Here is a 12,008-nt window from a genome sequence, read left to right on the forward strand (position 1 = left end):
ATTCAAATTATCCTACAGCATATAGTAATAAATTTTTTCTTCTTTCGTAGTTCTCCGTGATTAGTTTCGAAAAAAATCAATACTCACCCGAAGAAAATTACCAACGTTCCTCAAAGCCCAATATACGATATACAGTTCGCAGAGTTGAAACATTACTTGACGAAATTCTTCAGACTTCGAGTTTAACTGTTTAACAGCTTTTGCAAATGTTTTTACCATGAAGACTCGAGCGTGAGCTTCCGCACACTGAGTTAGTTCGGTGCCCGTTTGGTTCCACGCCTCCTCCATCGGAACTCCGTCACGTATTCTGCGATCCAAATGTTCTGCTGCTAAACGAATAGATCTACGAAATAATATTCTTATTATCGTAAACATTCTGGTGAATGTCTATGCAATTATTCAGCAATATTTAATGTATTCAGAAGCAGTATACCCTGCGGCTACCGCGTCATAGGCATCAATCAGACGTTCCAAATCGTTACTCCAAGGACGATGTTTTACTCCTTTTGCTGCTTCGTTAAGATATTCTACAGATTCTGGCAGTGGTTCACCATTCGTAGCTTGTTTCCATGATTTTACTAGGTACCTAGCTGTTTGCAAAAGTAGGACTGTATTTTCCCCTTCGTAAGTACAAACTGCGGTCGCTAATCCGTAAAGTGTTGGCAGATTGCTGACAGTCATGTATCCATGTCCACCACAAGATAACCGAAGTTGCTCTATTCCAGCTGCTGTATCTGCAGATACAACTGCTTTTAAGCAACATGACAATGAATGCAACTGCAAAAGAAATTAATAGAGCTAAAAATATGAAGTAAAGTATATTACTATAAAGGGTATAAAGGTACCAACCTCCGGTAGTTTTTCATAATTAGCCTGGTGCAATTGACTTTGTACCGTATAATACATATCCAAAACCCAACTAGCAGTAACGTGTATCGCGAAACATGTGGCAATATGAGGGAAAATTTTGTATTGTTGCGTAACGTAATCGATAATCTGCAGCTCTGGTTGTCTAAAAAAAAGAGAAAGGCAAGGAATAATTTGGTATCAGCAGGAGAGATTTAATTTTAATTAAAAGTAACATTTGCAATGGAGACATTTTTTAATAAAGAGACATAGGGCAGTCGATGTTACTGGAAATTGTTTTTAACAAAACATACTCCGGATTTATTTGACCTTGACGTCTTACTACGCTGTATCGAACCGCAATAGTAACAGCTTTCATTAAATAGTGTAGGAGGTCCTGCAGCAACATTACTCGAACGAACACCATCGTACCGTACGTTAACTTGTCATTTGTAGATTTTACGTATGTTCCATCTTCCAGCACCTACGATTTTTATAGCAATTATGACATCTGTACTGTTCCATCTACCGAGATGGCAGACATAATTTTTCTTCCATGTTCAGCGCAACAAGAAAATGATTTATCAAAAATGCAAATATTCATCGATTAATCAAGATTGAATTGAGCCATCCTTTGCAAAATTTCCCTAGTCTTTTACTTATTAACTATCGTTATTGGTATCATCAAGTGGAACGGTACAATTTCGCCGATGAAAAGTAGGACTATTTGCTTTTCTTGTAGAAACTTTTACCGTACCTTAGAATTTTTCATCAACATATTCTCCCGTGGTATTCTAAAGTTACGAAATCCGAGAAATCCATTGTTCGCAGTGTTCATTCCTAACTTTCTACCAATCTCACCAATTATAATGTCTAAAAATCAAACACAGATTAATTTCGCTCTTTCCTTCATCTACTATTAGAGAATAATAATAAAGAAGAAAGCTGTTTTATTTAATCATTGTTATTTGATAACGTGAATAATTTTTTTATAACAAATCATAAACGATTAAATAATATTATTGTATACCCTTCAAAGGTTCGTGTGTCTCCACATCTCTTAATTGTACAATAAATGGATGAATTCCCCTACATTCTCCCTGGGTGTATAATTGCGCAACGACTATTGCATGGTTTGCAGTGTGACCCACTGAAAATTTTATTGTAAATAAATCATACTGTTTTAGTGAACAACATTATTATTATGTTAAACAATTACAATATACTTACGTCCACCTGGCCACCATTTGTAGGACGTCAAAGTTGGACTGTTCAAAACAAACTCTTTCGTTTCCGGATCGTACGTTGCAGTAGTTTCCAAACCCCTGAGAAACGTTCCATGGCCTAGTTCGGTCTAAGGCAGAAGTGCAAGATTAAATTTACTTGAGAAACTTTTAGAATCTGTGACCATCCTGTTTAAAAAGAATGTTCTCCCTTGCGTATTACCTGCGCATATGTTCCTATAACATCGCCAGCCCAAGCTCTGTTTATCCAATATGCTTGCTGTTCAGAATTTGCTTGTCCCAGAATAGAGGGTAGAAACATAGCATAATGCAGGACCAACGGATTTCCACCTTCGAACAGTGCAGACCCAAGTCTTGCTCCAAAGATATGTCTGCAAAGGTACTACATTGAGGATGTTTTCTGTTTTTGCTATTGTATAACCAAGGAAGTCCTATTATCCTTTAACACTGAAAGAAAATATCTAAATGATATAGAAAGAAGCTAATTTAATCTTTAGTATAATTATCCCCTTATTCCATAACATTGAGAAATATGACATTGCATATTTCGTTTTATCTAAAAATGTAGGAATATTTCTTTTGTCACATAAGAAATGTTGGAACTTGCTTGGTTATGTAACAGTTTCCATGAGATGAACTTTAAAATGCTTACAAGAGAAGATCAATATCTTCTTTTCCTGAGCATTGCAATTCTCTAACTTTTTGAAGAACATTGCAGGCAATTTGTAAAGAATCTTCATATATTTCTTTATGACTCTTATATTTCATTGCTACATTTTCTTTTAATGCCAGATCATCCAAAAAATATTGTTCTGAAAATAAAAATTGTCATATATAAGCACATATAAAATAATGAAAAAGAAAATAGAAAAATGGAAACACTAGTAGAATAAAATACAATAAGAGCGGGTAGAAACATAGCATAATGCAGGATCACTGGATTTCCATCTTGGAACAGTGCAGATCCAAGTCTTGCCGTGAAGATGCTCCTGCAAAATTACTATATGTTGTTACTATGTTACCAGGTAACCGAGAGAATACTACTATTTCTTAAAATTGAAGGAGAATATCCAAATAATGTAGGAAAAGTCGTATTTATTTGTTAATATAATTATCCTCATATTCAATGGAATTTAATGTAGGTGGAAACATTTGCGTATTCGTTTCCCTCTAAGAAGAAAGAACGGAATGTTTTTTCTCCGTGAAAAGTTATGTGAAAATCTTACAGAACAAACTCATATTCCTCCATTTTCGAGAGTTGTAATTTTTTAATTTTGGAAAGAACATCTCGGATAATTCGTAGAGAATCTTCATATACTTCTTTATGGCTCTTATATCTCATTGACATATCTTCTTTTAACGCCAGAACATCCGAAAAATATTGTTCTGAAAATAAACATTCATGCAAGTTGACAAAGTCATCGATAAATTATTTGGTAATAATGTGAGCAAATTTTATCGCAGATTTTAGTTACAATTACAGATTACACGGCAAAATGATAGCACATCCCAGAAAATTTAATAGTTTCATAATTTTTATGTAATAAATATGCTTACTTAGAACGTCTAAAAATATATAAGATCCATAACACAGAAGAGTTTTGGACAGTGAGACAAGGGTGCCCGCTGAGCCCAATACTATTTAACATCTATGTGACAGGGCTGCAAGAGGAAATAAGGAATGATCAAGTAGGAGGTATAGTGGTAGGAGACAGAAAGGTATGGTCACTATCATATGCAGATGACGTTGTATTCATAGCTGACAGAGAAGAGGAGTTAAAGGAAATGATGAAGAGATTTAAAACATTTCTAAAGGAAGTGGAACTGGAATTGAGTACGGAAAAGACGAAAGTAGTAGTGTCTGAAAAGAGAAGGAACAATAGGAGACAAAGGAAATGGCGATGGGGTGAGCAAGAACTAGAAGAAGTGGACGAAATAAGGTATTTAGGGTACATACTGCTGAAAAATGGCAGTGATGAGAAGCATATTCAAGACAGAAAAAAGAGGGTAACAATTGCGATGAAGAAGACATGTAACGTAGGACTACAAGGGGACTACTAAAGGGCTACAAAGGACTACTAAAAAGGACTACAAGAGGAGAATGAGGATGTTCGGAGCACTGGTAGAGAGCGTAGCGCTGTTTGGAGCGGAGGTGTGGGGATGGAACGTAGAGGAGAGACTGAACAGGATAAAAAGCAGATGCGTAAGATGGATTCTAGGCTTAGACACAACAACGCCGAATTACATTCTGAGAGAGGAGTGCAAGATAGAGGAAATAAGAGAAAAGGCACTGAAATGAGCAGTAAGGTATGAGGAGAAAGTCTTAGAATCGAAGAAGGAATTAGTAAAGGAGTGTATAAAGGAGAGAGAAAGGAATTGGGGAAAGGACCAAGAAGGGAAAAGAGCAAGGAAAAGAAAGATGAGGTTAGAGGAGACGAGAGAGGGAAGGACACAAGTGGAGAGGCAGGAGATAGACAAGAAAGGATGACAGCTAACCAAATCATAGAAGAAAGAGGGAAGAAAGAAACAGAGGAGAGGGAGAAAAGGATAAGGGAATCTAAGTACAACAGATATTACAGAAACATAGCAAAAGAAGGGCTACCAAAGTATCTAGAAGGAAAGATGAAATGGAAGGACAGAGGTATGGTAGCAAGATTTAGATGTGGTAACGAAACCAGGGCAAGGGAACACTGGAAGGAGGATGCAGATTATGCAAAAAAGGAGAGGAGGACTTGAAACACATATTAAAGGAATGTGAGATAACAGGAGGAGCAAGGAACATGGTAGAAATATTAAATGGGACGGGAGAAGGACTGGCAGAACTGAAAGCGATAATAGAGAAGAGAAGAGTAGCAGAAGAAGCAGAGGAACGACAGGAAGGGAGCACAGCATGGAAGCAAAAGCCAAAGACGAAATGAGCACTTAGTTATAAGTCTTAATTATAAGTTAGTACATAGAGATAAATCAAGTAAGGTGCAATAGATAGGTATAAGCAGTTGTATATAATTATAGAAGTATTAGAGTCAGAGAAATATATGTAAAGGTATTATATAAGAGATGTAAATCGAAAGTCGTCCAAAGCCGAAACGTATGGACTAAGAATAAATAAATAAATAAATAAATAAATAAATAAATAAATAAATAAATAATAAATAAAATATATAAGATCCTTTTTTGCTCAACTTATGACATAAATATAATAAAAATCTTTAAATCCTTTAAATTTACGGAGCGCGCTATCGTTTAATCACGCGGCGTAGGTGATCAAAAGTCACAGAGATTTATTTATATTTCTAATACGAAATATTAAAGTTAAGTTAATATTAACTTCGTTCGTTTCATTACCAACTTCACTGACCGAACACATCTTTTTTCGCATTTTTTTAGCATTTTCCAACCCGATAATGTGAATTTTTTGCGAAGAATGTTTCTCTAATTGCTATAATTTAAAGACAAGGAATTCCAACTATACCTCGATAACGGCGTTGCTTCGTTTTTTCTGGACTACCATCGAGAAAATAGGTAACTTCCACAGGATCAAACGTACACCTATTTCGTTCATATTGTAGATCTTTGTGCACGGCCATTCTTTGTTGCTTCATATGATACAAATTACCGTCTATATGGAAAAGTTAAACGTGTTACCGCACTTATCTGTCTTAATGTGCTACGGAAACTCACAGCTTCGTATATAAATATACAGTGTTACGTCATGGTTGTGAACTTTGTTATTACTATTTTCGATACATATGACACTACGGATACACATTGATCCTATTACTGATCTAATCTCTTCAATTTTATATTTTATTACATTGTATTTTATTATCTGATTTAATATTTATTAATGTTGGCGTTAATCGTTATTGTTTAACTCTACTACTTTTTATTCTAGTTTTTTAGTATCGTACCTTCTTCATTTACTATTCATTAATATTTCATATATATAGAGACAGCATGCTCTACATCGCCGCGATTTTTACTGCGTCATTGAGATATTCTACAGATCTTTGCATCAATAGCTTGTATCTATGATTTTACCAGGTTTTAACTCCTGCTCTTACTCTCAATCCTTCATCCACGCCTCCTCATTTCCCTCCATCCCTAATATCATTATTCTTATCATCATCATTAGCCTTATCCTTCCCTGCCAGTCCTTTTCCTCCTCTTCATCTCTTCCACACTCGCCCCGACATATTTAGCACTCAGGTGACCACTCCCCCCCCCCCCCCCTATTTCTCGCACAATTTTCTTTTTTCCTCCTTCCAGTACCTTGCATCCTACAACTCATTCCTAAAGCTGAATCTTACCACGTGTCTCCATTTATTCTCCCTCCCTCCTTTCCTTAGGTACTGAGGTAACTCTCCCACACTTACCAGCTTATAGCATCAGTTCAATCTCCAATATCTGATCTTCTTATCTCTTTCTTCCGCCTGTTTCTTCTCCTTACATCCCTCTACCCTCTTAAATTCCTCTTCCTCCCCAGCTCTCATTCCTCCTCCTTCCCTAAACTTTTTGCTTCATTTCTCCCACCCAGACAGTTCTTCCTCCATTCTTTCCCTTCCCTTCGCCTATCTCAACACCTTCCTTTCTTTTTTATTTATTTATTTAAATTTTACAATTTGTCCAGTAGGACATTTGGTAAAATATTATAGCTTAGTGGTATAATAATATAACATGTGGGTGGCGACCCCCAGCGGGGTACCATCTTCCTGTTTGTTAGGTTATATCCCTTGTGAACATCTTCCTGACCACTTTACTTCCTCTACTACTACGTTGTACTCTCTTCTTGACACATTGACGCCGACGTGTACCACCGGTGGCTCACACGTGTCTGTTCCGTGAGGCGGGGTGCGTCACGGTGGGTCATACTTGTATTTCACAAAATAGGCAAGGCAAAGTAGCTTTATGTTATTTTATCTCAACATTATAAACAGACGTTCAATAGTAAAAACATAACAAGTCATTATTATAAACTTAGCATAATTATTTGCTTTTTTCATGCAATTTTTTAAAACATGTTAGACAGAATGCCGGCTGGTCCTTACATCGATCATAATATGATGTTACTTTTTTGGCTTTATTCGCGGCATACTCTCTACCTTTTATTCCACAAATGCGTTTATAACATTGCTTACACCGCCGTCTCGTTTTACTCGCGGGCCCTTGGTACGACTGCAGGAAATAGCAGGAATAGCAGGAAATTTCTTATAGAAAAATGTTCACAGAATTGCGTGCGATGGTCAGAATTCGCGTCAGACCTCTACTTTTTGAGAAAAATCGAAAAGAGTACTCCAAAATTAGCTGGTCCAAAGCTAGTCCCGTCAGCTTTACTTAAAATTTATAGTTATATGCAAATTGATATTGCCAAATTATTGTATATCGATGTATTAGTTGAAGTCCATGAAATTCATTGAACCCAACAGGATAGCTTTTGTAACTTTGCTATAAATTGAGATCAATGTTGAAAAATTGCGATCGTGTTGAACAGTGTAATCTGGCGCTGCGCCGCCCCTCGAAGCAGACTGTGCAGACAGGCGCCGCCTCACAGAAAGAACCGTTAATATCGGCGCCGGCGTCAACGTGTTAAACCTAACCCTAACCTACGCCCTTTTAACCTCATCTTAGATCTCTTCATCTCCTCACTCATCATATACCCCGACGTCATGACACCCGGCGACAACCCCTGCAGAGAGCTGAAACCCTAGCACACAAATTTACCCAGAATCCGCACTGAGCACACTCCATTGGAAAATTTTGAACCGTTAACACAAAACTCACTTACAAAACGTTCGAACTACGACACGAGGGGATCGCCAGTGATCTATTGATTTCGTGATTTCTTGTATCTTCTACGTGATAAACCCATTCCCCATCACTCACCTCAGGAACCTCACCACATTATCAGCAGGTTGAAGAACAACAGATTCAATGGGCAATACCGCCCGAACCTACTCTCTGTACAGAAAATTTCTCTTACCTTCCTTTCCACACTGCTTCACTTTGTGTATATTTCTTTCGATCTTTCGATCAGCGCGTACTTCACACTTTACTTCAGTAACTCTTAGTACAGTATGAATCTTTTTACTGGAACTAAGGCCAAATGTAAGTTCAAGAGACATACTCATGTATAGATTCACCCAAATACTTGCATATGAACTAACAAGTGGACTATTTAAACATCGCCAATTCTTCTTACTGAAATCTGTTTGACTGTATATCGTCATTCCTTCCTCCTCTATCTCCGCCAACCTCTTCGCCATTAAAATTTCAAGTGCACTTTGAACAGTCCATTCTCGATAATTACATACTTTCTTTTCCTTCTCTTTTTAATCACTGACACAATTGACAATATTTGTCAACCCTTCTCTTTCCAGAAACTGTTCAGCAATTTATTTCTTTGTTCCCACTTCATCCAAATTTCAATATTTGTTCCGAACTTCATCCTAATCATCTGCTTTGCCCCTCTCCATTTTCCTCGCTTCTTTCTTCATACGTGGAGAAATCCTCATAGACACCCCCATCGCTCTTCTGGGAAGCGGCGGGGTAGTGTTGGACTCAAACGCCAAAGTGGACCGCCTGACGCTCAGCTGGGATGCCCCGGGACCTCCTTCGAATTACCGCCGGAGCACTCCTGCATCTTCTCCTGTTTGAGGCAGTCGTTCCTTAGTTCGGGCCTTGGGAGGAACCACCCCTCTCAACGCTATCCCCTGGGCCGAGGAGATCCAGATCCTCCTAGGTGTGTCGGCCCCTATGATCACTCAGGGCGGCGCAGGGCCGTCCTTCGGCGTGGAATCCTGCAAGGGTGGGATGTTATCATCCCCTCCCGCTCTGTTCCTTCCTTTACGAGCATTACGTCTCTATTTTCCTCGCTACACCTACTATATTTCCCTCCAATTTAACTCCCTTTCTTCCTCCTCTGCCTATCATTCTTTTTTTCCCCCCATAATTCCTACCACCTCTCCGTTTGCTCCACCTCTTCTTTGTTATGCATTAACTTTTAGTAAAATAAGCAAATGAACGCGTACATTTATTTCTCATCGATATTGCACACGTGATACGTTACATTCTTTGTATCTTTTTTGTATCTTATAAATCGATACTCAACAAACAATATGATTAATCGTTTAAACGCATATGAAAACATTTTTCGAAGGGAAGAATTCTAGTTGGAAATATTGTTTTATGAATTTCTTTCAAAACGTAAAAAATTGCACTATGCATTACTCCTAAAGAATGGTTTAAAGTATTTTTCAAAAGACATCTTCACAATTTCACGATTCAGAGGAGCCTCCGTGACTTCTTGCAACAAACGATCATGAATTATTGACTATGTAATTATTTAGCAATGTTTAATGTATTCAGAAGCAGTATACCCAGCAGCTACGGCGTTATAAGCATCAATCAGACATTCCAAATCGTTACTCCAAGGACGATGCTTTACTCCTTTTACTGCTTCATTAAGATACTCTACAGATTCTGGCAATGGTTCGCCATTCATAGCTTGTTTCCATGATTTTACGAGGTACCTAGCTGTTTGCAAAAGTTAGACTGTATTTTCCTCCTCTTAAGTACAGACTGCGGTCGCTACTCCGTGGAGTGTTGGCAGATTGCTGACAAAAGAAATTATTAGAGCTAGAAATATGAAGAAAAGTATATTACCATAGAGAGTATAAAGGTATCAACCTACGGTAGTTTTCCATAATCAGCCTGATGTGATTGACTTCGTACCGTATTATACATACGCCACACCCAAATGACAGTAACTTTTATTGCGAAACATGTGGCAATATGAGGGAAGATTTTGTGTTGTTGCGTTACGTAATCGAGAATCTGTACCTCTGGTTGTCTAAAAGGAAAGAATAAAACAAATACTAATTTGGTATCAGCAGGAGAGATTTAATTTTAATTAAAAGAAACATTTCCAATGGAGGCATTTTTTAATAAACAGACATAGGGTAGTCGATGTTACTGGAAATTGTTTTTAACACAACATACTCCGGATTTATTTGACCTTGACGTCTTACTACGCTGTATCGAACCGCAATAGTAACAGCTTTCATTAAATAGTATAGGAGGTCCTGCAGCAACATTACTCGAACGAACACCATCGTACCGTACGTTAACTTATCATTCATAGATTTTATGTATGTTCCATCCTCTAGTACCTACAACAAGAAATGTAACTTTACAATTAGTTCTAATGATTATTACGATGTCTGAACAGTTCTGTTTATACAGATTACGAACATAATTTTCCTTTCAAGTTCACAATCACCACATGATATTGCACTTCTTACAGCAATTTTATGAAAATTTACCTTGGAATTCTTCATCAACATATTCTCCCGTGGTATCCTAAAGTCACGAAATCCGAGAAACCCATTGTTAACGCCGTTCATCCCCAATTTTGTACCAATTTCTCCAATTATAATGCCTAAGAATTACATACAGATTAAATTTACTGTTTGCTATATCTATTGTTCAGCAAATTATAAACAAGAAAGTTGTTCGATTTCATAATTGTTGTTTGATAATGTGAACAGTTTGTTCTCTTTTCTACACATTGCAATATAATATATAATTAATTACAAAAGATTAAGACATTTATTTGTGTACCCTTTAAAGGTTCGTGTGTCTCCACGTCTCTTAACTGTACAACAAACAGATGAATTCCCCTACATTCTCCCTGGGTGTATAATTGCGCAACGACTATTGCATGGTTTGCAGTGTGACCCGCTGAAAATTTTAATTGTAAATAAATCATACTGTTTTAGTTAACAACATTATTATTATGTCAAACAATTGCAATATACTTACGTCCACCTGGCCACCATTTGTAGGACGTCAAAGTTGGACTATTCAAAACAAACTCTTTCGTTTCCGGATCGTACGTTGCAGTAGTTTCCAAACCCCTGAGAAACGTTCCATGGCCTAGTTCGGTCTAAGGCAGAAGTGCAAGATTAAATTTACTTGAGAAACTTTTAGAATCTGTGACCATCTTGTTTAAAAAGAATGTTCTCTCTTGCGTATTACCTGTGCATATGTTCCTATAACATCGCCAGCCCAAGCTCTGTTTATCCAATATGCTTGCTGTTCAGAATTTGCTTGTCCCAGAATAGAGGGTAGAAACATAGCATAATGCAGGACCAACGGATTTCCACCTTCGAACAGTGCAGACCCAAGTCTTGCTCCAAAGATATGTCTGCAAAGGTACTACATTGAGGATGTTCTAATGTGCTTGCTGTTCAGAATTTGCTTGTTCCAGAATAGAAGGTAGAAACATAGCATAATGCAGGGCCAATCTCTACTGAAAGGTTACGTTAAAGGTACCAATGTGTTATCTGGTAAGCAAGGAAGTTCTACTTTTATTTAACATTGGAAAAAAGATAGTGTAGAGGAAAACTAAATTATTCGTTAGTATAGTTATAATTATGCTCATACGTAATGCTATTGAGAGTAGGATGAAATATTTGCATTTTTTTTCTTCTTTAAAAGAAACAAGCAATGACTCTTTCTTTAATGTCAAATAATGAAACTGGGTTTGTTATGTGACAGGATATAGACTTTGACAAGATCTGTAAAACATTTTGCAGTAAAAAAATGATTATCTTCCTCGTCTGAGAGTTGCAATTCGCTAATTGCAGTCTTCTCTAATTTTGCGAAGAACATTGTGAAGAACACATCCATAAAACGTCTTCATATATATTTTTATGGCTTTTATATCTCACTGCTATGTTTTCTGTTAACGCTAGAACATCCAAAAAATATTATTGCGAGATTAAACATTTAGACATACTAGAGCACGTATAAAATAATCAAAAAAAATTTTTAAATGGAGACACTAGAAGACCAAAATACAACAATTAAACGCGCGTGTAATTTTTATTAGTAAACGTTATAATAGTTAATTTTCAG

General features: G+C 37.0%; 1 protein-coding gene across 1 annotated transcript in view; it reads right to left on the reverse strand.

Moving 5' to 3' along the window:
• Window positions 1-45: 45 nt before the first annotated feature.
• LOC100741041 (probable peroxisomal acyl-coenzyme A oxidase 1) overlaps window positions 46-12,008 on the reverse strand; it is a 28,371-nt gene continuing 16,408 nt past the window's right edge. The window contains exon 11 of the mRNA XM_033323796.1: window positions 46-343. Within this exon, the coding sequence (XP_033179687.1) occupies window positions 61-343 (283 nt within the window). The 3' untranslated portion in view covers window positions 46-60. The remainder of the gene's footprint in view (window positions 344-12,008) is intronic.

Source organism: Bombus impatiens, unplaced genomic scaffold, assembly GCF_000188095.3.
Source record: "Bombus impatiens unplaced genomic scaffold, BIMP_2.2 scf_1274, whole genome shotgun sequence".
Taxonomy (NCBI): domain Eukaryota; kingdom Metazoa; phylum Arthropoda; class Insecta; order Hymenoptera; family Apidae; genus Bombus; species Bombus impatiens.